This window comes from Hypanus sabinus, chromosome 14 (assembly GCF_030144855.1).
Source record: "Hypanus sabinus isolate sHypSab1 chromosome 14, sHypSab1.hap1, whole genome shotgun sequence".
NCBI lineage: Eukaryota > Metazoa > Chordata > Chondrichthyes > Myliobatiformes > Dasyatidae > Hypanus > Hypanus sabinus.
This window is the reverse complement of record NC_082719.1, coordinates 68882982-68907745: the sequence shown is the minus strand read 5'-3', so window position 1 is coordinate 68907745 and position 24764 is coordinate 68882982. Positions and strand designations below refer to the sequence as shown.

Sequence of the window (24764 nt, the reverse complement as noted above, 5' to 3'; positions counted from 1 at the left end):
AGGACATACAGAGAGTTCTTACAGAGGATGCTGGGATTGAATGCTCAACTCTGACGCTCCAAACTGTAATAGCATCACACTCACTGCCACGTGGCGCTACTACTTAAGCATGGCATATTTCCTCAGACGTGATTTCAAAATGTACATGGAGACAACTGGTCAATCTGTTTCGTGGAAGTGAAAAGTTTATGCATCTCTCGACAACTTTTAATAAGCAAATATACCCGGATTTTAAATGTTAAAAATGAAACCCATCAAAGTGAACCAGGAATAGAATCTGAAAGCAAAGTTACACTTGTGTTTTAGATTACTGAGGGCATTGGTGAGTTTGAATTCTGAAGTATCATACCATATGCATTAGGCTCATGATATTCATTAATCTCAATATATCAGATTATGCAGATACCAAAACTCAAGTTTACATATCATGGCGATCAATGGTTAGTTGTAGACTGTGGCCATTTATTTGATTTCAGGTGGAGCCACACCTAGAGAGATGGAAAAAAAATATTAATTGGCTTTCCAATTATTCATTTTAGGGAACTCTAAATTTGCATGGGTGATAAATGGACCATGATGTTTTCCATGCTAAATGAGCCAAACCGTACTGTCTCGATTCACAGAACAGCTGAAGGACAGCCATGAAGCCCTGATGTAATAGCACATTTGAAATGGTATCTTAAAGAGAGTCAGTGTCATGGCGTGCAATGGAAATAATGGATTGAAATATAAATCAAATTGAATAATGTTGTAATTTCCTTGGTATGAATAATTATTCTAAAATAGTAACTGCAGATGACTTGAGAAAATGTCAGTGAAATAGCACAAACAAATAACCTTCTAAACAAGGTTTATTAACAATCATTTACAAATCCTCCTATCACACGACCAATTGAGTACGCTTTATCTTCACTCTCAGTGTATAAGTAACCGAGACTTTAAGCATGGTGAGTATGGTGTGCCTTCCACAACTGGAAGTTTGGCTCTGTTGTTGATAGAGCCAAGATTCATCAGTAACAGGATTTTGGTTGAGCCATCTGACTACCAGGACAACAGACAGTGAACTCGTGTTTAGTCTTGTCTCGCATGGACTGTCCATTGCTCATTGCAATTTCCCACAAGGTCCTTCATCTTTCATGTTCTAAAGAAGAACGTGGATGAAAAAATTCTGAATCAATATGTAATAAATGTTATGACTACTCTAAATGAGAAATTGCTAGCAATATAGAGTGCTCCAGTCAGCATCCAGGGAAGTTAATGTTTCCGGTATGATTCTTTCAGATCTGTTTTGAGTAACTGGCATAAAGAATATCTTTTAAAATTAAGTGTAATTGTTCAGAATATATTATCTTAATATTAAGATCAATATTTTCTTTCTTTTAATTTTGCAGTTTCTACAGGAAAGACTGCCACTGCTTGGGTGTGGGTAATGTTTTCAATAAGTTCATTTTTGGTTGAAGGTAAGCATTATAAAGATTGCATGTGTGGTTGGAGTTCAGACTAATTTATTACACTATCTCGTGTGTGTGTGTGTTGCTTGACTATATCTATCTATCTTTCTTTATATCCTCATTGCATCTCTGAAATGATGTTGGACTCTTGCATTTTACACTCCCTGCTCTTCCAGAACTCTATAATGCTTTTGGCTCATCCTTTCTAGCTCTGTCTCAACTCCTTCAAGTTTTATCTTCCTATACAAAGCTTTCCCACACTCCTAACATTTAATAAAGTCCGCCTACTGCATGTAACAACAAATACACATTAGGCAGAAGAACTGTGTGCCACTTTGTTCAGGGGCTCTACGGGACTTTATAAGTATTGTTGAATCTCAGAGAACAGTCAGTAATATGATGCCTTAAAAGCAAAAAGGATGTTTGTAGCAATGTTACATATTGTATACTACAACTCCAATGGCCATCTTTTTAAAGTTCGAAGTAAAATTTATTATCAGAGTACATATGTGGCACTACCTACAGTCCTGATACTCTTTTTCCTCCAGGCATACTTGCAAATCTATAGAATAGTAACTATAAACAAGATCAATGAAAGATCAAGTAGAGCATAGAAGACACCAAACTGTGCAAATGCAAATATAAATAAATAGCAATAAATTACAAGAGCATGGAATAACAAGATAAAGAATCCTAAAAGTGAGATCGTTGGTTCTGGGGACATCTCATAAATGAATGTAGTTATCCTCTTTTGTTCAAAAGCCTAATGGTTGAGGGGTAGTAACTGTTCTTGAATCTGGTGGTGTGAGTCCTGAGACTCTTATACCTTCTACCTAATGGGAGCAGCAAGAAAAGTACAAGGGTCTGGGTGGTGAGGATCTTTGATGATGGTTGCTGCTTTCCTACGACAGCATTTTATGTAGACGTGTTTAATTGTTGGAAGGCCTTTACCCGTGACATACTGGGCTGAATCCACTACCTTTTACAGGATTTTCCACTCAAAGGCATCGGTGTTCTCCTAACAGGCCATAATGCAACCAGTCAATGCACTTTCCACTACACACCTATAGAAGTTTGTCAAAGTTTTTGATGTCATGCTGAATCTCCACAGACTCCTAAGAAAGTAGAGGTGCTGTTGTGCTTTCTTTGCGGTTACATTTACATAATGGGTCCAGGAAAGGTCCTCTGAGATAGTGACACCCAGGAATTTAAAGCTATCGGCACTATCCAGTGCAAGTTATGGATAAATGGAACATTTATAGCATGGAGATGAGATTGGCTAAAATAATGGGAGGTTATGGTAAATGATTATATTTTTGGACTGGAGGAAGATGAATAGACACCATGCCTATGGATTGCGATGGTAGCCATTGCCCTTTTAATCTGTGACCAGGGTTTGGAGGTGTACTCCTTATTTTCTAATATTGAAAATGGCACAAAATTTACCAATATTGTGAGCACTAGAGAGGATAGATAGTAACTTATTATAAGCAGGCCGGTGGAATTGGCAGATGCGTGGTAGATGAAAGTTAACGTAGAGAAATGTAAGGTGACGCATTTTGATAGGAAGAATGAGGAAAGGCTTTGTGTGTCAATGCAAGGAGCATTTGTAACAAGGTGGATGAATTGAATGTGCACATAGTTATTCATGAATATGATATAGTTGGGATCACAGAGACATGGCTCCAAGGTGACCAAGGATGGGAGCTCAACATCCAGGGAAATTCAATATTCAGGAGAGATAGGAAAGAAAAGGAGGTGGGGTAGCATTGCTGGTCAGAGAGGAGATTAACGCAATAGAAGGGAAGGACATTAGCCTGGAGGATGTGGAATTGATATGGGTAGAGCTGCATTACACTAAGGGGCAGAAAACGCTGGTGGGAGTTGTGTACAGGCCACCTAACAGTCGTAGTGAGGTTGGGGATGGCATTAAACAGGAAATTAGAAATGCGTGCAATAAAGGAACAGTAGTTATAATGGGTGACTTCAATCTACATATAGATTGGGTGAACCAAATTGATAAGGGTGCTGAGGAAGAGGATTTCTTGGAATGTATGCAGGATGGTTTTCTGAACCAACATGTCGAGGAACCAGCTAGAGAGCAGGCCATTCTAGATTGGGTATTGAGCAATGAGGAAGGGTTAGTTAGCAATCTTGTTGTGCGAGGCCCCTTGGGTAAGAGTGACCATAATATGGTGGAATTCTTCATTAAGCTGGAGAGTGAGATAGATAATTCAGAAACAAAGGTTCTGAACTTAAAGAAGGGTAACTTTGAAGGTATGAGATGTGAATTAGCTAAGATAGACTGGCAAATGATACTTAAAGGGTTGACAGTGGATATGCAATGGCAAGCATTTAAAGATCGCATGGATGAACTACAACAATTGTTCATCCCAGTTTGGCAAAAGAATAAACCAGGGAAGGTAGTGCACCCGTGGCTGACAAGGGAAATTAGGGAAGAAACATATAAATTAGCAAAAAAAAAGCGGCACACCTGAGGACTGGGAGAAATTCAGAGACCAGCAGAGGAGGACAAAGGGCTTAATTAGGAAAGGGAAAAAAGATTACAAGAGAAAGCTGGCAGGGAACATAAAAACTGATTAAAAGCTTTTATAGATACGTGAAAAGAAAAAGATTGGTCAAGACAAATGTAGGTCCTTTACAGTCAGAAACAGGTGAATTGATCATAGGGAACAAAGACATGGCAGACCAATTGAATAACTACTTTGGTTCTGTCTTGACTAAGGAGGACATAAATAATCTTCTGGAAATAGTAAGGGACCGAGGGTCTAGTGAGATGGAGGAACTGAGGGAAGTACATGTTAGTAGGGAAGTAGTGTTAGGTAAGTTGAAGGGATTAAAGGCAGATAGACCCCCAGGGCCAGATGGTCTGCATCCCAGAGTGCTTAAGGAAGTAGCCCAAGAAATAGTGGATGCATTAGCGATAATTTTTCAAAACTCCTTAGATTCTGAATTAGTTCCTGAGGATTGGAGGGTGGCTAATGTAACCCCACTTTTTAAAAAAGGAGGGAGAGAGAAACCGGGGAATTATAGACCAGTTAGTCTGACATCGGTGGTGGGGAAAATGCTAGAGTCGTTTATCAAAGATGTGATAACAGCACATTTGGAAAGAGGTAAAATCATCGGACAAAGTCAGCATGGATTTGTAAAAGGAAAATCATGTCTGACAAATCTTATAGAATTTTTTGAAGATGTAACTAGTAGAGTGGATAGGGGAGAGCCAGTGGATGTGGTATATTTAGATTTTCAAAAGGCTTTTGACAAGGTCCCACTCAGGAGATTAGTGTGCAAACTTAAAGCACATGGTATTGGGGGGTATGGTATTGATGTGGATAGAGAATTGGTTGGCAGACAGGAAGCAAAGAGTGGGAGTATACGGGACCTTTTCAGAATGGCAGGCAGTGACTAGTGGGGTACCGCAAGGCTCAGTGCTGGGACCCCAGTTGTTTACAATATATATTAATGATTTAGACAAGGGAATTAAATGCAGCATCTCCAAGTTTGATGACACGAAGCTGTGCGGCGGTGTTAGCTGTGAGGAGGATGCTAAGAGGATGCAGGGTGACTTGGATAGGTTAAGTGAGTGGGCAAATTCATGGCAGATGCAATTTAATGTGGATAAATGTGAAGTTATCCACTTTGGTTGCAAGAACAGGAACACAGATTATTATCTGAACGGTGGCCAATTAGGAAAAGGGGAGATGCAACGAGACCTGGGTGTCATTGTACACCAGTCATTGAAGGTGGGCATGCAGGTACAGCAGGCGGTGAAAAAAGCAAATGGTATGTTGGCATTCATAGCAAAAGGATTCGAGTACAGGAGCAGGGAGGTCCTACTGCAGTTGTACAGGGCCTTGGTGAGACCGCTCCTAGAGTATTGTGTGCAGTTTTGGTCCCCTAATCTGAGGAAAGACATTCTTGCCATAGAGGGAGTACAAAGAAGGTTCACCAGATTGATTCCTGGGATGGCAGGAATTTCATATGAAGAAAGACTGGATCGACTAGGCTTATACTCACCGGAATTTAGAAGATTGAGGGGGGATCTTATTGAAACGTATAAAATTCTAAAGGGATTGGACAGGCTAGATGCAGGAAGATTGTTTCCGATGTTGGGGAAGTCCAGAATGAGGGGTCACAGTTTAAAGACTTTGCTGAAGCCTTTTAGGACCGAGATGAGGAAAAACTTCTTCACACAGAGAGTGGTGAATCTGTGGAATTCTCTGCCACAGGAAACAGTTGAGGCTGGTGTATTGGCTATATTTAAGAGGAAGTTAGATATGGCCCTCGTGGCTAAAGGGATCAGCGGGTATGGAGAGAAAGCAGGTACAGGGTTCTGAGTTGGATGATCAGCCATGATCATACTGAATGGGGGTGCAGGCTCGAAAGGCCGAATGGCCTACTCCTGCACCTATTTTCTATGTTCCTATGTTTCTACGAAAGGCAAAATAGAATAGTGTGGGTATGTGTGTGCAAACAATTGAAAGGTTAAGAACATGGTTCATGAAGCAAACACATTCTTGACTTTATCAGCAAAGGCATAGAAAATAACTGTGAGAAGCTCTACTAGTCTGGCTTCAGTTGGAATACTGTGCTCAATTCTGGTCAAAATATTATAGGAAGGGTGAGTAAGTGTTTGAATGGTTCCTCTAATGAGGGACAACAATTGTGGGATGCTTTAAAAAGGGTGTGGAGCAGAGAAGGCTGAAAGGCAATTTGACACTGCACAAAATTATGAGGGATCTGGCCAGATTTGGTTATTGGGAAGTTGTTCCTGTAGTAATTCAAGGACGAGAGGTCACAGGGTATAAAATTAATGGAAAAAGAATTAATTGTGATTTGTGATGAAGTGCCCTTTTACGCATTCTCTGGTTGAGTTCTGGAATATGTTACACACAGTGGTTCCATTGTGGCCTTAAAATTAGATCTGGATAAATATATAGAAGCATTTTGGACCATGGAAAAAGGACAAGAGAGTGGATCCTAGGAGTTGCTCTGGTAAAGAAATGGTATGGAAATAATATGGCAAATGGACTCATTTTGCGATATAGTCATTTTATTAAATAAATCTATGATAATAGCACCCTTGATCAACATCAAAAGGTTTATCAAATTTAGTTAGATTGAACTTTGAAATTTGATTAGGCCGCTGTTGGAAAGTGGTTTGAATCATCTTGAGGATCTGAAAGGCACATTATAAGTTTACAAGATTTCTTTCTTGAGATATTGTGTAGAGTTTAAGAGGGAAATGAAACACAAAATATGTGAGAAAGGAAGTGAAAAAGAATAAGAAAACAAGTATTAAGGAAGAATGCCTCATTAGAGAGAACAACACAAGATTAAAAAAGGAGCAGTGAGTTTAAACATTAAGTGCGAACAAAAACAAAAGGATTTGAGCAGTGAAACAAAAATAAAAATGAAGATAACTCTCAAGTTGAGGGAGTGCCAAAATTACAGGAATTTTAATGTGCAAGTCCGATCATGATTTGGGAGCAGCATACAACATGATTATGTCCCTTAAATAGAAGTTGATAATATAATTAAGATAAAGGAATTAAACATTAGAGAATCCTGTCCATTAATTTATAACTCCCTTGGTGTTCCTTTTAAGTAACTATTCTTCATGGGTAGACATGAAGACATTCTTATTTCCAGCTGATGTCCACAGAAGAATCTCACTCAATTACAGCCAAGAAAGTTTAACCTTGGTTAAATTACCTTCACATGGGACACTAAATGTAGTTGAAACAGGCACAAGAGACGGCAGAAATGCTGGAATCTACAGTGTCTTCCCATATTGTCTGGCTTGAATTCCTCTTGAACCCTGAAGCTTAACCTGTTGCCACTTAAAATCATTTAACTCTTCTTCTGAAAGATTCTACCCTGAGTATATTATTGGCAGATTGGATGGAGTCTAACTCTAATTCAAGCCACAGCATCGTGAACATCATAAAGTTAAACTTTTATTTAGTGCCTTTAATATAATAAGGTGGCTCAGGCCGGTGTATCAGATAACATTTGGCATATGTAAATGACCGAGGTCAATAAAAAGGAATAGATTTAAAATTGCTTAATGAGAAGAAAGAGAAATAGAAAGAAGAGGGACTTGGGGAGTATCTCAAAAGCAGAGAAAGGTGTGGACAATAACCTGCACCATCGTGGCTTGGTGTGAGGTAGGATGCAGGTTAGTTCAAGAGGGTGCCAGGAAGGAGACTGGCCAAGAAAGCATGGAGGCAGTGATAGAGGGTTTGGTAGCATTTCCGCTACGGCAAGAAATCAGCCAAAGACAGAATCGGCCTCCAATCCAAACACCAGCAGCAAATACAAATTCTTTACACTTTGAGAAGCAAAAGAAACTGCTGATACTAGAAAATCTTGCAAATATTCCTCAGGTTAGGGCAACATCTGTGCAAAGAGAAAGCGAGTTAACATTTCAGTTTGATGATAATTCATTACAGCTGTTCTGAAGAAAGGTAAGGTTATCAGTCTGAAATGTCTCCCCCTTTCACAGATGCTGCTTGACCTTTCCAATACATTTAACTTGCCTTACAACATTTTCTTTTGAGATCTGAATTCAGTAATGTGATTGATTTGCGAATGCACAGAGTTGCTTGGCTTTGACATTCTTTTCTTTTCTAAATGGACAGATGGATTGCCGTTTCTTTGCCATGTTGTTGATTCGACTTCAAAAGTGATTAAACTACGATCATCTCTATCGCTGACTTGTGCATTGCGACGGGAGTGTATTGCATCATTAGATGCAAATGCAAGTCATATATTCTGGAAACTAAATGATACCAAAATTCCACAAGGACAGTATCATTTTAATGAGACTGTTTCACAAGTGACCTTGAATTATTTTGATGCAGTGAAAGGCTATTTGACATGTCACATTAATATCAAAGGAGCACCAAATATTCTTCATCGTTTTACTATTAAAGCAGGATGTAAGTAGTCTTTTTGTAAGAAGTTTGATATGGGTCAGAACAAAATGTTCTAGAGGCAAAATATTAAATATATGTGAAAACTAATGTGAAAATATTTACTGATCTTCTAATTATCAAAATGACCTTATGTAGAAAATATAGAAATTCCGAAGTTTCAGTATAGTTACTAGTTCTGTAATTTGCTAAACTTAAGAAACTGGAGAGGAACAGCAAGAGTGGGCATGTTCAAAACCAAGTCAATGGACAATAACTGGACTAGCAACAGAAAATGCTGCTGCTCGACAGGCCAACAGTGTTACACGTAACAAGTAAAACTGAATTAATAGCTATTGACTTTTCATTAGAACTCCAAACAAAAGACACAAATGGAAGCACTCTGGAGACTGGAGATGCTGGATTCTGGAACAACAGATAATTTGTTGGCAGAAATCAGCATCTGGGGGGCGCGGGGGGGGGGAATGAATTGTCAACATTTCGAGTCAAAATGCTGCACCAGGCCTTTCAGTGAATTATGTACAAGAACATCTCTGAACATCAAAAAAGAGGTTCAACTCAGTTGCCACGACCCCAGCACAGGATTGAAGTGAGGAGGCAGTGCTGCCTAGTCAGTTCAAGTACAACCAATTTCTGTTTTTCGTCTTGATGAATCAGTATGTTGAGCAGCACTTGGAGGAGGCAAGGGAACAGCATGTACTCTAGGTGGGAGATTTCAATGTCCATCACCAAGAGTGGCTTGGTAGTTCCACCATAGACTGAGCTGGACACAGCTACTAGACTGGGACTACAGCAGGTGGTGAGGGAACCAACAAGAGGGAAAAACACATCTGACCTCATTCTCACCAACCTGCCTGCCGCAGAAGCATCTGTGCACGACAGCATTGGTAGAAGTGACTACTGCACAGTATACGTGGAGTAATAGTCCTCGACATCAAAGCAGCTTTCGACCAAGTATGGCATCAAGGTGCCCTAGCTAAAATGGAGTCAATGGGAATTAGGGGGATACCCTCCACTGGTTGGAATCATACTGACACCAAGGAAGATGGTTGTGGTGGTTGGAGGTCAATCACCTCATCCTCAGCACATCACTGCATGTTCGCAGGTGACTGCACAATGTTCTGCACCATTCGTGTCTCCTCAGATAGTGAAGAAGTTTGTACCCAAATGCAGCAGGACCAGGACAATATCCAGGCTTGGGCTGACAAGTGGCATGTAACATTCGAGACACTCAAGTGTCAGGCAATGACCATCTCCAACAAGAGAGGTTCTAACCATTGTCCCTTGACATTCAGCAGCATCACCATCACTGAATCCCCTACTATCAACATCCTGGGGGTTACTATTGACAGGAAACTGAACTGGTCCAGCTATATAAACACCGTGGCTAACAGAGCAGGTCAAAGGCTGGGAACCCTGCCCGGTGGCCTGTAACTCATCTCCTGACTCCCCAAACTCTGTCCACCATCTACAAGGCTCAGATCTGGGGTGTAATGGAATACTCGCCACTCGCCTGGATGAGTGCAGCTCCATCAACACTCAAGAAGCTTTTCACCATCCAGTACAAGGCAGCCCCCTTGATTGGTACCCCTTCCGCGAGCATCCAATCCCTCCACCATCGACGAACAATTGCAGCAGTGTGTACTATCTACAAGATGCACTGCAGCAACACACCGAAGTTTCTTAAGGCAGCACCTTCCAGACCCACGACCACCAGCATCTAGAAGGATGAGAATAACAGATACCTGGGAACACCACCACTTGGAAATCCCCCTCCAAGTCACTCATCATCCTGACTCGGAAACGTATCACTGCTCTTTCATTGTCGCTGGGTCAAAATCACGGAATTCCTTCCCTAACAGCAGTGTGGGTGTACCTTCACCTCAGAGACTGCAGTGATTCAAGAAGGCAGCTCATCACCACCTTCTCAAGGGCAACTAGGGACGGGTTACTTGGCAATGCCCATGTTGTGTAAATGAATAAATTAAAAAAATCATTGTTTCTGTAAACAAATCTTGTTTTATGAGGAGAATATCCCATCTTTTTCTGCGGTCAAGGGAGAATGTGCAATATGAGTAACAATTCAAACAGAGATTAGAGCTTTTTGTCTACCAGTGGACATAGTTCCATTTATCTGGATGTTAAACACATGTTGTGCATTAGAGATTGAGCTCTGGTTCAGCTTATTAAAACATAGAAAAAGTATCTGGAATCAATGCCCTAGAATTTTTTTTGGCAGTTAAACTAAGCAGCACTTCATTTACTTTCAATCTCTTGGAGGCTAGGTCAAAATGTTTTATGCCAAATGTCAGTATTTTCCATTTTAAGTAAAAACAAACAGCAATTCCTTGGAGAAACCGGATGTGCACTGTAGGTGTAATGCCTACTGATGCTTGCTCAAAAGCTTGTTAGCAAAAAGGTGAATCTCAAAAGTCGCATGGCTAAGAGTGATTAAGGTGACTTCATACAGATTTTTATCTTCTCATGTTCAGGACGGAGACCTGAACACACAGGATGATGTGTGCAAAGTGAAGAGATGAGGAATCTCAGTATTGATCAGTAAGCTCTGTATGACACACGTGAAATGCTGGAGGAATTCAGCAGGTCAGGCAGCATCTACTGAGGGGAATAAATAGTTGACATTTCGAGCTGAGACCCTTCATCAGGACCCCACCAAAAGCATTGACTGTTTATTCTCTTCTCTTGATGCTGCCTGACCTATTGAGTGCACCCAGCATTTTGTGTGTGTTACTCTGGATTTTCAGCATCTGCATAATTTCTTGTCCACAGACTCACTGGACTTAACATTTATAATGACAATATAAGCAAAACATTTTTTTATGTTTTGAACAGCCTCTTTTGAGACATCCCATTTTTAATACTGAGATACACTAAACTATTAAGAAGCTACTCTTCCTTCTAACACAAATGTCAATTATTCATCAGAAATGGATCGCCAAGATTTAATGCCTGAATTAATGAGAAATTTTGTGCGGTGTAGGTGTCAGAGATGCATTTCATAATTCGTGTCTTGTTTAGTGTGACATTTCTGTTTCAATACTTTTATTTTTCAGTGCCTCCTGAGAAGCCAAAAAATATTTCCTGTGTTTCATACTGGGTGAAAAACTTTACTTGTTTCTGGGATCAAGGATATGAAACATATCTAGAGACTAATTTTACATTAGTTCGAATAATGTAAGTAACATACTTGACACATTTTACTTGCTATCTGCCTTTTGGTCACTTACTATATCACTAAAACTGTATTTTTGATTGGACTTACGCACTATAATTTGACTGCTTTAAAGTGTAATGTTTGTTTGTCGTTCCGGGCATGTGATTGGGACTGGGAAAGTGTCTATAAAGTCTGCTGATTTGGGCGTATCTCATCAACATCCACAAAATGCTGGAGGAACTTAACAGGCAGCATCCAGGGAAAATAGTACATTTGATGGTTCTAGCCGAGACCCTTCAGCATTTTCTGTGTGTTGCTTGCATCTCCAGCATCTGTAGATTTTCTCCTGGTTGTGTTTGGACATCTCTCATTCTTTACCAGGACATTATCTGGGACCATGTCCGAACAGGCTAATGTTACTTGGTGCATTATCATATGCTAATGTGAGAATTACCACCTCACAGACTCACAGAGCACGACAGCACAGAAATAGGCCATTTGTCCCATCTATTCTGTGCTGTATTATTCTGTCTAGTCCTATCGACCAGCACCTGGACCATAGCCCTCCGTAGTCCACCACCCCTCCCCTCCCAGGTTATCCTTAAACATTTCACCTGTTATCCTTAATCTATGACTTCTAGAGCGTTTCACCCAACCGCTGATGAGAAACCTTTCTTGCATGAACCACAGCTATATCCCTCATAATTTTGTATACTTCTATCAAACCTCTTTCATTTTCCAATGTGCCAGGGAATAAAATCCTATCCTAGAGTCATAGTGTCATAGAACATAGATCACTACATAGTGTCATAGAGCACTACATAGTGTCATAGAGAATTACATAGTGTCATAGAGCACTACATAGTGTTATAGATTACTACATAGTGTTGTAGATCACGACATAGCGTCATAGAGAATTACATAGTGTCATAGAGCACTACATAGTGTTATAGATTACTACATAGTGTCGTAGATCACTACATAGTGTCATAGATCACTACTTAGTGTCATAGATCACTACATAGTGTCATAGAGCACTACATAGTGTCATAGATCACTACATAGTGTCATAGAGCACTACATAGTGTCGTAGATTACTACATAGTGTCATAGAGCACTACATAGTGTCATAGATCACTACTTAGTGTCATAGAGCACTACATAGTGTCATAGATCACTACATAGTGTCATAGAGCACTACATAGTGTCATAGATCACTACATAGTGTCGTAAATCACTACATAGTGTAATAGAACATGACATTGTGTTATAGATCACTACAACATAGAAACAGACCCTTCGATGCACCTTGTCCTTGCCCTACTATTATTCTGCCTAGTCCCATTGACCAACACCTACATCATAGTAATCCATATCCCTCCCATACATGTACATATCCAAATTTCCCTTCAATGTTGAAATTGAACCAACATCCACCACTTCCACTGGCAACTCATTTCTCACTCTCAGCACTCTCTAAGTGAAGCAGATCTCTCTCATGTTCCCCTTAAACACTTCACCTTTCATTTTTAACCCAGACCTCACCCGACCTCAGTGGAGAAAGACAGCTAGCAATTATCCTTTCTATAGCCCTGTTAATTTTGTATGCCTTTATCAAATCTCCTCTTATATTCCTATGCACCAGGGAATAAAGTCCAAATTGTTTCTTGAACTTCTATGGTCCACACTCAATTATGAATCTGGGAGCTTTGTTATAATGAGGAAGACTGGAAGATGGAGATGCCACTATGGTGCAGATGTGCAGTACTTCTGATATGAACTGTACTAATTGCACCTGTTTGGCACAGGTGCCATAAGATCAGCCTCAAGAAATCCTCTTGTTAACATGTATATAGTAACTGGCTAAAAATAAATTTATTTTTTTCTTACCATTTTAGTAGTACTTATTTTTTTAATTTGTTTTACAGAGAACATTCTGGAAATAGTACCTGTGTTAGTACAAGGAAGAATACGTGCTCCTTTATTTTCCCGAATATGTATATTGTAGACTGCAAGGTTATTGTTATGGCGGAAAATGCTCTCGGCAAAGCTTGGTCTGATCCTTTGGACGTGAAGATTGATCAGATTTGTAAATATTAATAACTCAAAAAATAACTTATATAGTACGGTAACTTCTACAGCTAAGTATAGACTTTCTGGCACATAATAAGGAGAAAAAAGTAATAAACAGTGGAGAACAATACGTTTTTTATGGTACACTTACTTTGTAACTGAGAAGATGAAAGATTTGGAGAGATTTAAGATTAATCAAATTAAACAAAAACACTTAGAACACATAAAATTACTCAGGAATATTTGGATAAATTCCGTTAATTTTAAAAAGATTCCACCATATCTTATACCTAGTCCTTTGCAGTTACTCTCTGAACTGAAATGAACAGAGAAGCTTTCTGTGCTTGGCCAATTGTGGAGGTTCTTCATAAACTGTCTCAGAATTGTCCCAGATCTGTGCTCCCATTGATCTCCATGGGGATTCAGGGTGAGGGCAAATATGGAATAAATGACATGATGAATTGACTGCAGTGACAGGAGATCCATGTTATTATGGAAATCCTAAAGATGCAGACCAGCAGGATTGCAGTGAAATCTTGGCAGGTATGTGTGGAATTGTTGGTATTTTAGGGAAGACTACCAACAATTCCTCAAACAACCTGGGTCAATGTTTAAGAAAGATCAACCTAAATCCCACAGCTTTTGGATAGCTAGAGATGTAAAATGTGTTTAGCTTTGAGTTCACAGACTGCTAAGATAGGACACAGAATCTTCAATGCACAACAACATAAACTCACATTGAGTGGCTGGTTTTAGGTAAGTCTAGTTCTATATGAATCAAATTGAGAGTAAAGGACCAAAAGATGTCAGGGTAATTCCACAAAGAGGTATAAGTAATCATGGCAAGTTTATATGGTGTTCATAGTTATCAGAACTCTTGGCCATTATCCACACATGTTAATTGATGCAGGAAACACATTTGAGTGAGCGCCTCACTGCAGCAAAGGGAAGTTTAATAAAATATTGAACCTCCAGTTAACATGAATCTCACATGTCAAAAAGCAATGTTGGTCTAACCCCAGCAGAGTACACTGGAGTATGAAGACAATGGTAAAGCTTGAGAAAATTGAAGTTCAATAAAAAGCCTTTGAAGTATATTTCAAGATGAGAAATCTCAGTTTTTGGTCATGAATTGTCAGTAATGTCTTTATGAAAATCCTAATTTTTCTTTGGATGAACTGTACATCCTTGGAAGAGACTAGAAATTCATTGTGATAAGTACCCACGTTTTCTTAATATTCTGGGTCATTGCACATATGATTTTAAATATGTAGAATACAGAATAAATATTTGGAATATTTATTCAGGAGAAGATGAGTTTTCACAATCTGCATGATTGTTGCTGTTATGCCCAGCATTTTATTAAATATGCATGCTTTCATCATTGCTGTGTGAAAGACTTAAAGCCCTCTCTCTCTCTGACAGCTCTGTGTGAGTGCTTTAAACATATGGATTGCAATCTCCTATTTCAGCAGTGCCATGAAGTATGGTCCCCAGCCTTACCTGACATCCATGTCCTGATAGCAAATAAATACACACTCATTGTATATACCACCCGGTCAATGAATGTCAATAGAATGAATGTTACTACAGCATTCATAGAACTTAGATCATAGAACAGTACAGCACAGGAACAGTGTCCTCAGTCCACAATATTGTGCCATTCAGATTAAATTAGTAATCAAACTAACTAATCCACCTTGCCTAAAAAATGTTCATATCCTTCCATTTCCTCACATTCATGTAGATATCTAAACGTCTCTTGAAAGTCCATAATGTATCTGCCTCTACCCCCTTTCTGGGCAACACATTCCAGACACCTACCACTCCCTGTATTAAGAATTTGCCCTGCACATCTCCTTTGAATTTACCCCCTCTCACCTTACGTGCACATCCTCTGGATTTCAACCAGAGGAAAAGATACTGTGTGTCTATTCTACCTATGCCTCTTGTTATCTTATAAACCTCCATCAGACCTCCCCCCAGCCTCTGCCACTCCAGAGAAACAACTCAAGATGGTCCAACCTCTTGTTATAGTAGATGCAGTCTAACACAAGCAGCACCCTGTACCCTCTTCTGCACCCTCTCCAAAGCCTCGACATCCTTCCTGTAATGGGGTGACTGGAACTAGTCACAGACCTCCAGATAGGACAAGTCCCTTCGACCACAATCCTCTGTCTTCTATAGGTAAGACAGTTCTGAATCTGTACAGCCAATTCACCATGGATTGTAATTTTCTGGATGAGGGACTTTGTCAACCGTCTTACTAAAATGCATGTAAACAACATCCACAGCTTTACCTTCATCATTCACCCTCATTGCCTCATTAAAAAACACACTCGGGCGAATTTTAAAGTTTTCATCCTTTTGAAATATTTTTTCATATTACCCCTTCAACATTTGTAACCTTTTCTCACCCTAAGTGCTTCATGATCACCGCATTCCTTCAAATGTAGCCCCTGGTGGAGGTTGTGCCTTCAAATGCCAAGCCCTAAACCGACGGAACTCTCCCTAAACATATCCATCCCCACCCTTCTCCTTGGTCAGAACGTCAGACGCATGTTATACTATACCATGCAGCTCCTGTCAAACTTTGTTAGGGACATTTTATGATGTTAAAGTTGCACTCTGACTGCAAAATGTTTCAAACAACTTAAACACTGACGTTTACAACAGATACAACTTTTAAAGTTAAGGACCACAGTTGGATGCAAACATGTCATTCAAACTCTCACTGCATCCTTTTATTATTAGTAGGTGAAAGACTTGAACTCTTTCTAACAGCACTGTGTGAGTGCCTTCATCAAATGGATTGCATTCCCTAGTTTCACAAGAGCCACTAAATATGGATCCTAGCCTTACCATGAAATCTGCATCCTGTCATTAAACGAACACACATTATACTATTTATTAAATTGATCATCATTCATAGGATGAATACTACTATAGCATTTATGTATCAGTGTTGCTGTATTATTCTTTCGTTAAGGATGGTTGATTTAGTTAAATTATCCCTTTGTTGAGCTGTGCTAAAATAGTCATTATTTCACAGCAAAAACAAACATTTGAACTTAACTAATTTAACACAGAGGAATGCAGAGTAAGCTCTTGGTTTTTAATTTTGCATTAGTAATAAGTGCAAATAAAATTGATCAACTGTTACTTTGTTCAATGCAGCCAGAACTGGTCCACCTCAGAATGTAATTGTTCAGTCTGTGCGAGGCCAAGGGAGATCTCTACTTGTAACTTGGCAAAAACCCATTGAGGTGATGCCGTCTGTCCACTTACTTTATAACATCCAATACCAAGCGGCTGGCTCAAGCAAGTGGATTCAGGTACAATGTCAGTTTAATCTACTGTAACATCTTCTTTTGAAGTACAAAGCAACTTCTGGGCTTCTGTTGTGGAAGATCCCTGTATCATTCTGGGTAATAATATCGAGTCATTGATAGTTCCAATGAATGGAGATTCCTGTCTTGACAACAACAGCTGTCGGTAGAATATTTATTCACATTAAGATGTCTTTTTTAAAACTGTTCCCTCCATGTCAGGGTTATTGAGCATAGATCCGATAGAATTGGTCTTCCTAAAATGAATGATTTCTCTCTGTTCATTGGGTCACAATGATCTCTTAACGTTGAATAGTAGCACAAGTTCCAGTTTTGCTTCCTAATAATAACATCACAGCTTCGAAACACACAATGTAAAGTATCTACATTAATTGAACGTTCTGTTTCTCTGATAGCAAATTACCATCTAGCCACTAATAAATTTGGGACAATGTATTGTACCACATTATAGTGCATCTTGATAACCATAAAAAGAGTTTAACATAGGGTCTAATATTTATTTCACAGTTAAGATCAGTGAAGCAGAAATACCTGGTCATCATTACATTGCTGTTTGTGAAAGCTTGAAAATTAGCTACATTGCTTCCTAAATTGTTTTCAGACATCCTAAGTAGATGATTCCCATTCAGGAAATTGACCAGAAGCATGGCATTTGCAGAGTCTGTAGCAGTGTCAAGGACCACTTCCATTCATCCCATAATCTCTTTGACCTCCTGCCGTTAGGTTAATGTACCGCAGTGTAAGAACAAGGACTGTCAGGTGGGTAACAGCCTCTTCCTCCAGGCTGCTACCACCTCGTACTCATTACTTATGACAGTGCCAGGAGTATATTGCACTGTTGTATATTTAACTATACATCACATATGCACTTTATGTCAACTTGTACTTCTGGAAAATATTTTTAAATTAGTGATAATCAAACCACCTTGTCTGACACCAACAACCATTCCACAGTTAAAGTCATTTAGATCACATTTCTTCCCCATTCTGATGTTTGGTCTGAGCAACAAATGAACCTCTAGACCAGGGGTTCCCAACCTGGGGTCCACTGACCCCCTTGCTAAGTGGTATTGGTCCATGGCTTTGGAGAGGTTGAGAACCCCTATGTAGACCATGATTGCATTGAGTTGCTGTACATGATTGGCCGTTTAGATATTTCCATTAATGAACTGGTGTACCCAATTCAGTGGCCACTGAGTGTATGTACTGTGCTTTGCACTTTGATTTAGCTCTATACAGTTGAATGAAAATCAACTTGAACTTAAATAGCAAGATTTGAATGCAAGAATTTCTTTCATAGTAGTAGTTATTCCATGCAAGGTGCACATAAATTCTTAAACAAACTGCCACGTCTAATGGGCAGCCATTGTCTTTATTACTGCAAGCAAATGATTCAGGCAGGTACATTAAAAGGCATTTGGATAGGACATGAATTAAAAAGAAAGGACTAGATGAATATGGAACAAACATGGGAAAAGGAACCAGCTTGGATAGGCATCTTGGTTGATATGGACTGGTTGGGCCAAAAGGCCTCTTTTTGTGCTCTGTGGCTCTATAATTTCTCCTCTATTCCTTTTGGACTAAAGGTTCTCAATGCTATTCTGGATCCATCTTCGTACTTTAAGTAGTCATAGACTACGAGTTCCCAGGAATCAGTAGGCCTGTTGCATTGCAGGCAGTGGTGGATTCCATAACTAGAGTTTGCCTTCCTGATGATATCCTCTAGGATATAGAAGTAGTCGACATTTCCCAGGCTTTTCTTCATTGCTGGATGGCTGTGTGGTGTATTGAGTGCAGGAAGGTAGAAGTGCAGTGCTTGCAGATTCTGAGTGCAAGGTATATCTTCAATGGAAACATTGACAGTATCTTGGAGCTCAGTCTCCAAATATTTAAGTTGTCTGCAAAAAGGTGGCATGGTAGCATAGCGGATAATGCAACGTTTTACAACTCCACCAATCAGGGTTCAATTCCTGTCACTGTCTGTAAGGAGTTTGCAGGCTCTCCCCATGACCATGTGGCTTTTCTCCACGTGCTGCAGTTTTCTCCCACATTCCAAAAAGATGTACGGGTAGGGTTGGTAAGTCGTGAGCATGCTCTTTTGGCACTGGAGATGTGGTGACACTTGTGGACTGCCCTCAGAACATCTGTCATGTTTTGATGTTTCAATGTACATATGACAAATAAAGCTAATGTCTCCTCTTTTTGTGGATCAAGAACTGAGGTTTGGGTGACCATGGCGATAAGCAATGACCTAAGTTACCTGGTCAATAAGTGAATTGAAGCAGTTAGATAGAACATTTGAAGAAAGTCCACATACAGATTATGTAGGCATTATGAATTGCAGAGCTGGCAGATATCCCTGGTAGGTCAGGCTGGCCATGTCCCCTGCTTCTAGAGGAATTATTGGGAAAGAAGGAAAAACAAACAGCAAGCTGAATGAATATTATAGATGGACAACTGATACAGACAGGAATCGAGTTACCAGAAGTTTAGAATTCAGTATTAAGTCTAAAAGGCTGCAAATTATTCAAACAAAGATGAGGTGCTGTTCCTCAGATTTGTTTTGGGCTTTATTGTAACAGTGCAAGAGGCTACAGATGGATATGGCAGAGTAGGAGTGGGATGGTGAACTAAAGTGGCAGGCACCAGGAGACTCAGGGTCACAGGAAGGTCTTAGTGCTTGTTTAGACCTTGTTAACTTGTCAGTCAGGAGTATTTACATGGCTGGCCTGAAAAGACAGCTCTAGGATTGATCTAAGTGTGTTTGTGTCAGTGACAGAGTCATGGTTGAGGAAGTCTTCAAGGTGTTGCTTCCGGCAGCTGTTGGTAACCATTTCTGCAACTCAGTGGAATGAGACCATAGGTCAAATAAACTCCTCTCAGGCTTCCAGTCGAGACAGCTCTGCCATCTTTTTCAGGGATGATATCTGGGCATGTCCTGGCTAGATATGTTCAGGTATCATCCCTAAAGAAAGCGGCAGAGTTTGTCATTAAAATGTCGGCTATAATCAGTACCTGTACCAGGCTGGAAGCCTGAGAAGAGTTTATTCATCATATACACCGGGAAAGCATGAGATCCTTTTGGGGACCATAGGTGTTTGGTCCAGGTATGGCTCTTACGCTGCTGAGAAACCTATGCATACAATGGCGGTTGGTACGCTGCTGAGCTCCTGCACTCTCTCCATCCATCATCTATTCTTTAGGTGACATGTTTTCTTCTGTATCTTTGCTATTATGTTTTTCTTAAGAATGGCTTTAGCTTCCAATCCAGGAACACCTTACGTTTGTGTTAATCAGCTCTTTCACCTCTGTACCTGCTTATCAAACCACTCCTGGTTCTTTATTTAATTATATTATCCAAATAGATAATTAAAGATTAGGTGCATGCATACTTTTACAAATTTATTAATATTTGACATTTTTTCATATGAATATCACATTTGAACAATGTATTGTAAAACTTAATTTTATAACAATTATGTTTTCTTAGGTAACAGAAAAAGAAGAAATTGTTAATAATTCATTTGTAGTTCAGAACCTCAACCCCTTCACTAATTATACTGTTGCTGTGCGATGCATTGGTAAAGAACAGACCATATGGAGTGGATGGAGTAATGAAGGAACTGGATTAACATCTGAAGCTAGTATGTAATAAAAGCTCGATAGGCTTATTTATTAACTGGGGATAACAATGTCATAAAATTCTAATATGAAGCACAGGAATGGTCTTGTCAGTGGAGTCAACAATCAACCACTGACAAATGAAGCTCTGTAAGCATGCTTACTTTGTTTTCCAACATTTGATCTTGATATTGTGAACAAAAACGTGAATTGTAACACAAGTTATTTGCTCTCCACTTTCCAAAACTTTTCATAATTTCTTTACTGCACTGTACCCTCCCTGATCTGAAAGATTAACTTTTTAACTCAACAGTCTGTGGAAATGCAGAATAAATTTGAAAAATATTCAAGCAAAAGATAGGAGATTAAGAAAGGTGTAATTTCTTAGTAACTACCTGGTGCTGAAGGTTTGAATTGAAACAGTTTTGTCTTTCTGTGAAATATAGAAAAAGTGATTGATTGGGTTAAAATAACCTGTAGTAGGTCTTAACGTATTTAATTTTTCCATCCTGTACTTCCAGAACCATTGGCAGCACCAGAACTATGGAGGCAAATCAAAAATCATGATTCTCAGGGCATTAGAGAAGTACATCTTCATTGGAAGGTAACTTGCTATGTTTAAATTGGCTATTTGCTTGAAAGAGAAATTTGGATGGATAAATAGATGTAAGCCAATGGAAAAGATTCATTAATTTTGATTCAGATTTCTAGCCATTCCTTGCCTTTTCTGAATAGTGTCTAACTCTTCCCTTCTGGACTGCTCCCCCAATGGAAGCTCACTGATTACCAAACTATAAAAGGCCAACCTGCTGCCTACACAAATGCTGCCAGACCAGCTATTTTCCACCATGTTTTGTTTTATTACACTTTCTCAACATTCTAACCCACCCTCTTCTCCATTTCCCACTGTACGTTCTCAAATAATGTCACAATTTCTGAAACACCTATTTTCTCAGCCAAAGAGATCTTTCAGCCATAGCATATGAGGCTCCTGAGCCCTCCTTCCCCACCGGACACATTCGATAGATCGTTGTCATCTATTTCTGTTGCCTTAATTGCAATCCCTTTAACTAGTACATCTCCCCTTCCCCTGCTCACGAGAAAATGAAACTCAGGGTTGCTTTTGGTGACATATACAGTATGTACTTCGATACTAAATTCATTTTGAACTGCGAATTTTGAAAGAAACTGTACCACAATCATTTATTTTATTGTTTACACTAGTTAGCCAATCCCAATGCTGAACTCCCTGACATTCACTAGTTCAATTGTCCATCCATACCTACTCTGACTTTTTATTCCTTTGTTTTCTGCATTGTTCCAGTGAAGCTCAATGTAAAGTTAACAATTCACACTAGAACATTCTTCCGGTTTCTTTGTGTTGGTCAGGGCATAATGTTGGAACATAAAACATCGCATATTATAGCACTGTACAGGCCCTTCAGTCCACAATGTTGTGCTGACCTTTTAACCTACTCTAAAATCAATCTAACCTTTTCCTCCCATATTGCCCTCCATTTTTTTTATCTATGAGTTTCTTAAATGCCCCTAAAGTATCTGCCTCTTCTGCCACTCCTACCAATCTTCTGTGCACTCAACACTCTCCATGTGAAGAACATACCTCTGATATCCCCCCTATACTTTCCTAAAATCACCTTAAAATTATGCCCCCTATCTTGTACACCTCTATCAAGTCTCCTCTCATCTCCTTCAGAGATAAAATAGTTCAACCTATCTTCATAAGGCATATCCTCTGATCAAGGCAGTATCCTGGTAAACCTAACATTGTCTTAAGTAGTTCCAAATCTTAACCATAGATCATTTCCTTTCTAACAACAAGTCTGGTGATAATGGTGATTCTGTGGATGACTGCATTGTTTTTCCACACCCTGTATTGATCTTCCCCTTTCACTACACTTCTATGTAAGTGGAACCTGATTCCCTTCTCATGTCTACAAACTTAGCTCTCTCTCTATATATATATATAGATATAGCTAGGGTGCTTAAGACTTTTGCACAGTGCTGCACTGTACTGCTGCCTCAAAAAAACCGAATAAATTTCATGACGTCAGTGACGATAAATCTGATTCAGATAGGTGTTTCTATTGTGGAATGAGAATGGGAAGGGGGCAGGGAGAGGAGAATCATGATAGGGACAAGGGGAAAGGGAGTGGAAAGGACCGGGAGGCACCAGAGAGACAACCTTGAATGATCAATAAACCAACTGTTTGGAATCAAATGACCTTGCCTGGTGTCTCACTCCGAAGGCCATTGCTCTGTTATAATGAAGCCCTATGCAACTTGGGGAACTGTATGTTACCTTTTGTTTGCTTTTTAGGTTCTGTATTGCAATCTACTATAACTTGATTTCTCTGTTTGTATCAGTCATCCTCATTTGTTGCCTCAGCTTGTTTATTGCTTCCCTCTCCCACTTAGTGGAGGACATGCCCACCCCAAATTGCTGAGCATTTTGTCTCTGTCTACATTTTGCACCTCCTATGAAAGTAGGAGTTTTGTCCTTGTTCCTTTATCTAAGTTCTTGATCTCAAACTGCTCCTATTCACTCACTGACCAGATCACCTTGTTCACACATTGGTCACCACATTTTTACCCTGTCAGAGACTTCCACTCACCCCCACTCTCCCTGTAGCACGACAAGCTTAACTTGTCCCCTTCCCTGTTCTGACAACAATTCTTTGACATAGAAAGTTAACTCCATTTCTCTTCCCACAGATGTAGCCTGGCCTATTGAGTATTTCAAGCATTTTCAGTTTCTTTTTGTGTTATATTTTCAACATTTACATTTTTTAAAAAAATCACCAAGCTCACCAGTTGCCTGGTGTAGTCTGTTGCATGCGATATGAATCATAGCAATGTCAAACAGGGCTGGCCCTTGGGACACACTAGACAGTCTGCTTTAATTGCAGGTGCAATTTAAGTTAAACTGATAACGAATTGAATATAACAATTTTGCTTACCATATACCTGGCAGCCATTTTAAAATTTTAATTAAATTGCTCTATTTGAGTTAGCAAAGACTCAAAAAAATTGTAATTCTAGCCTTAGATTTGGAGAGTTTGCAAAGGTTCACACTACCCAATTGAACCCCATCATTAAGTTTTGTGGTGCAGCTGAGGACAGCAGTAGTGTGGGCAACAGGACAATGCTGTCAATGGTTTAGGGTCATGTCACCACTAGACCAGAGATAGGAGAAAGTCTGGGTGTAAGTTCTGGTGCTGGAAGAAAGATGTCCAACACCATGGTATGAAAGAGCTGATGTAGCAAAAGTCTTTTATTTTTACAAAAATTATTCATTTCCTTGCCCAAAAGCCTACAGTGATGATGAACTTGATTTTGGTTTTAGATTCATCATATAGAAAATGTTTATAAAACTCCTTAAAGCAATTTAGGAATGCCTTTTAGGTATTGAAAATATGCTCACTACTGATTGAGTGTACGAATAGAAGATCCCAGTTCTTCTATTCTGTTCCCAGTAATCACTTTGATTTCTTAAGTTTGATGCCTTAATTGGGTTGTGTCCATAGATTCCAGGCATGCCCTTCCCATGAGCTGTTTTCTATTAAACGAGCAGATCACTTGCAGCTGTTCGGTTCCTCTGATGCCCTCCCCCACCATCTGAACACTTAAGCTGTGCAGTTTTCAGCCCATTGTCACAATCTGAGCATACTTAGCAAATTGTCCTTGACCATTTCTTACTTAGTGGCTAAGATTCCTGTTATCTGTAAAGTTCAACTAAAGTTCAATTTAAATAGGAAAAATAAACTAACATTGTGTTTGGTACATAATTAAAGCTGACTTTTGAAATATTTGTGTTGACTTCTGCAACTTCAGTGACAAAAGTTGTATTCTTCTGAGAAATTTTTGTTGCTAAATTGTGCAAGCAGAAGGGTTCATAGGAAATATAGACTGAGTCAAATTCTGTAAAACTCAGCAGTCAAGGAGGAGGATATTATAATCTTTTTTCTTAATTATTACATCATGTAATTATGGAAATGTAGACCACAGAAAATGTTCCTTTCAGCTCATCTTATCAGTGCCTGTCTATGCTAATATTATTTGCCCATATTATATCCAAATCTCTCCATATATTCTCTATGTAAGTTGCTGCCCAAAT

The 24764-nt window shown here is 39.4% G+C and overlaps 1 protein-coding gene across 5 annotated transcripts in view; it reads left to right on the top strand.

Moving 5' to 3' along the window:
- LOC132404843 (interleukin-6 receptor subunit beta-like) overlaps positions 1 to 24764 on the top strand; it is a 103399-nt gene that overhangs the window by 27141 nt on the left and 51494 nt on the right. For all 5 annotated transcript variants that reach the window (XM_059989394.1, XM_059989389.1, XM_059989392.1 and 2 more), the window contains exons 3-9: positions 1392 to 1460; positions 8117 to 8416; positions 11485 to 11605; positions 13514 to 13674; positions 16836 to 16993; positions 20499 to 20652; positions 21151 to 21233. In XM_059989394.1, coding sequence (XP_059845377.1) covers positions 1392 to 1460; positions 8117 to 8416; positions 11485 to 11605; positions 13514 to 13674; positions 16836 to 16993; positions 20499 to 20652; positions 21151 to 21233 — 1046 coding nt within the window. The remainder of the gene's footprint in view (positions 1 to 1391; positions 1461 to 8116; positions 8417 to 11484; positions 11606 to 13513; positions 13675 to 16835; positions 16994 to 20498; positions 20653 to 21150; positions 21234 to 24764) is intronic.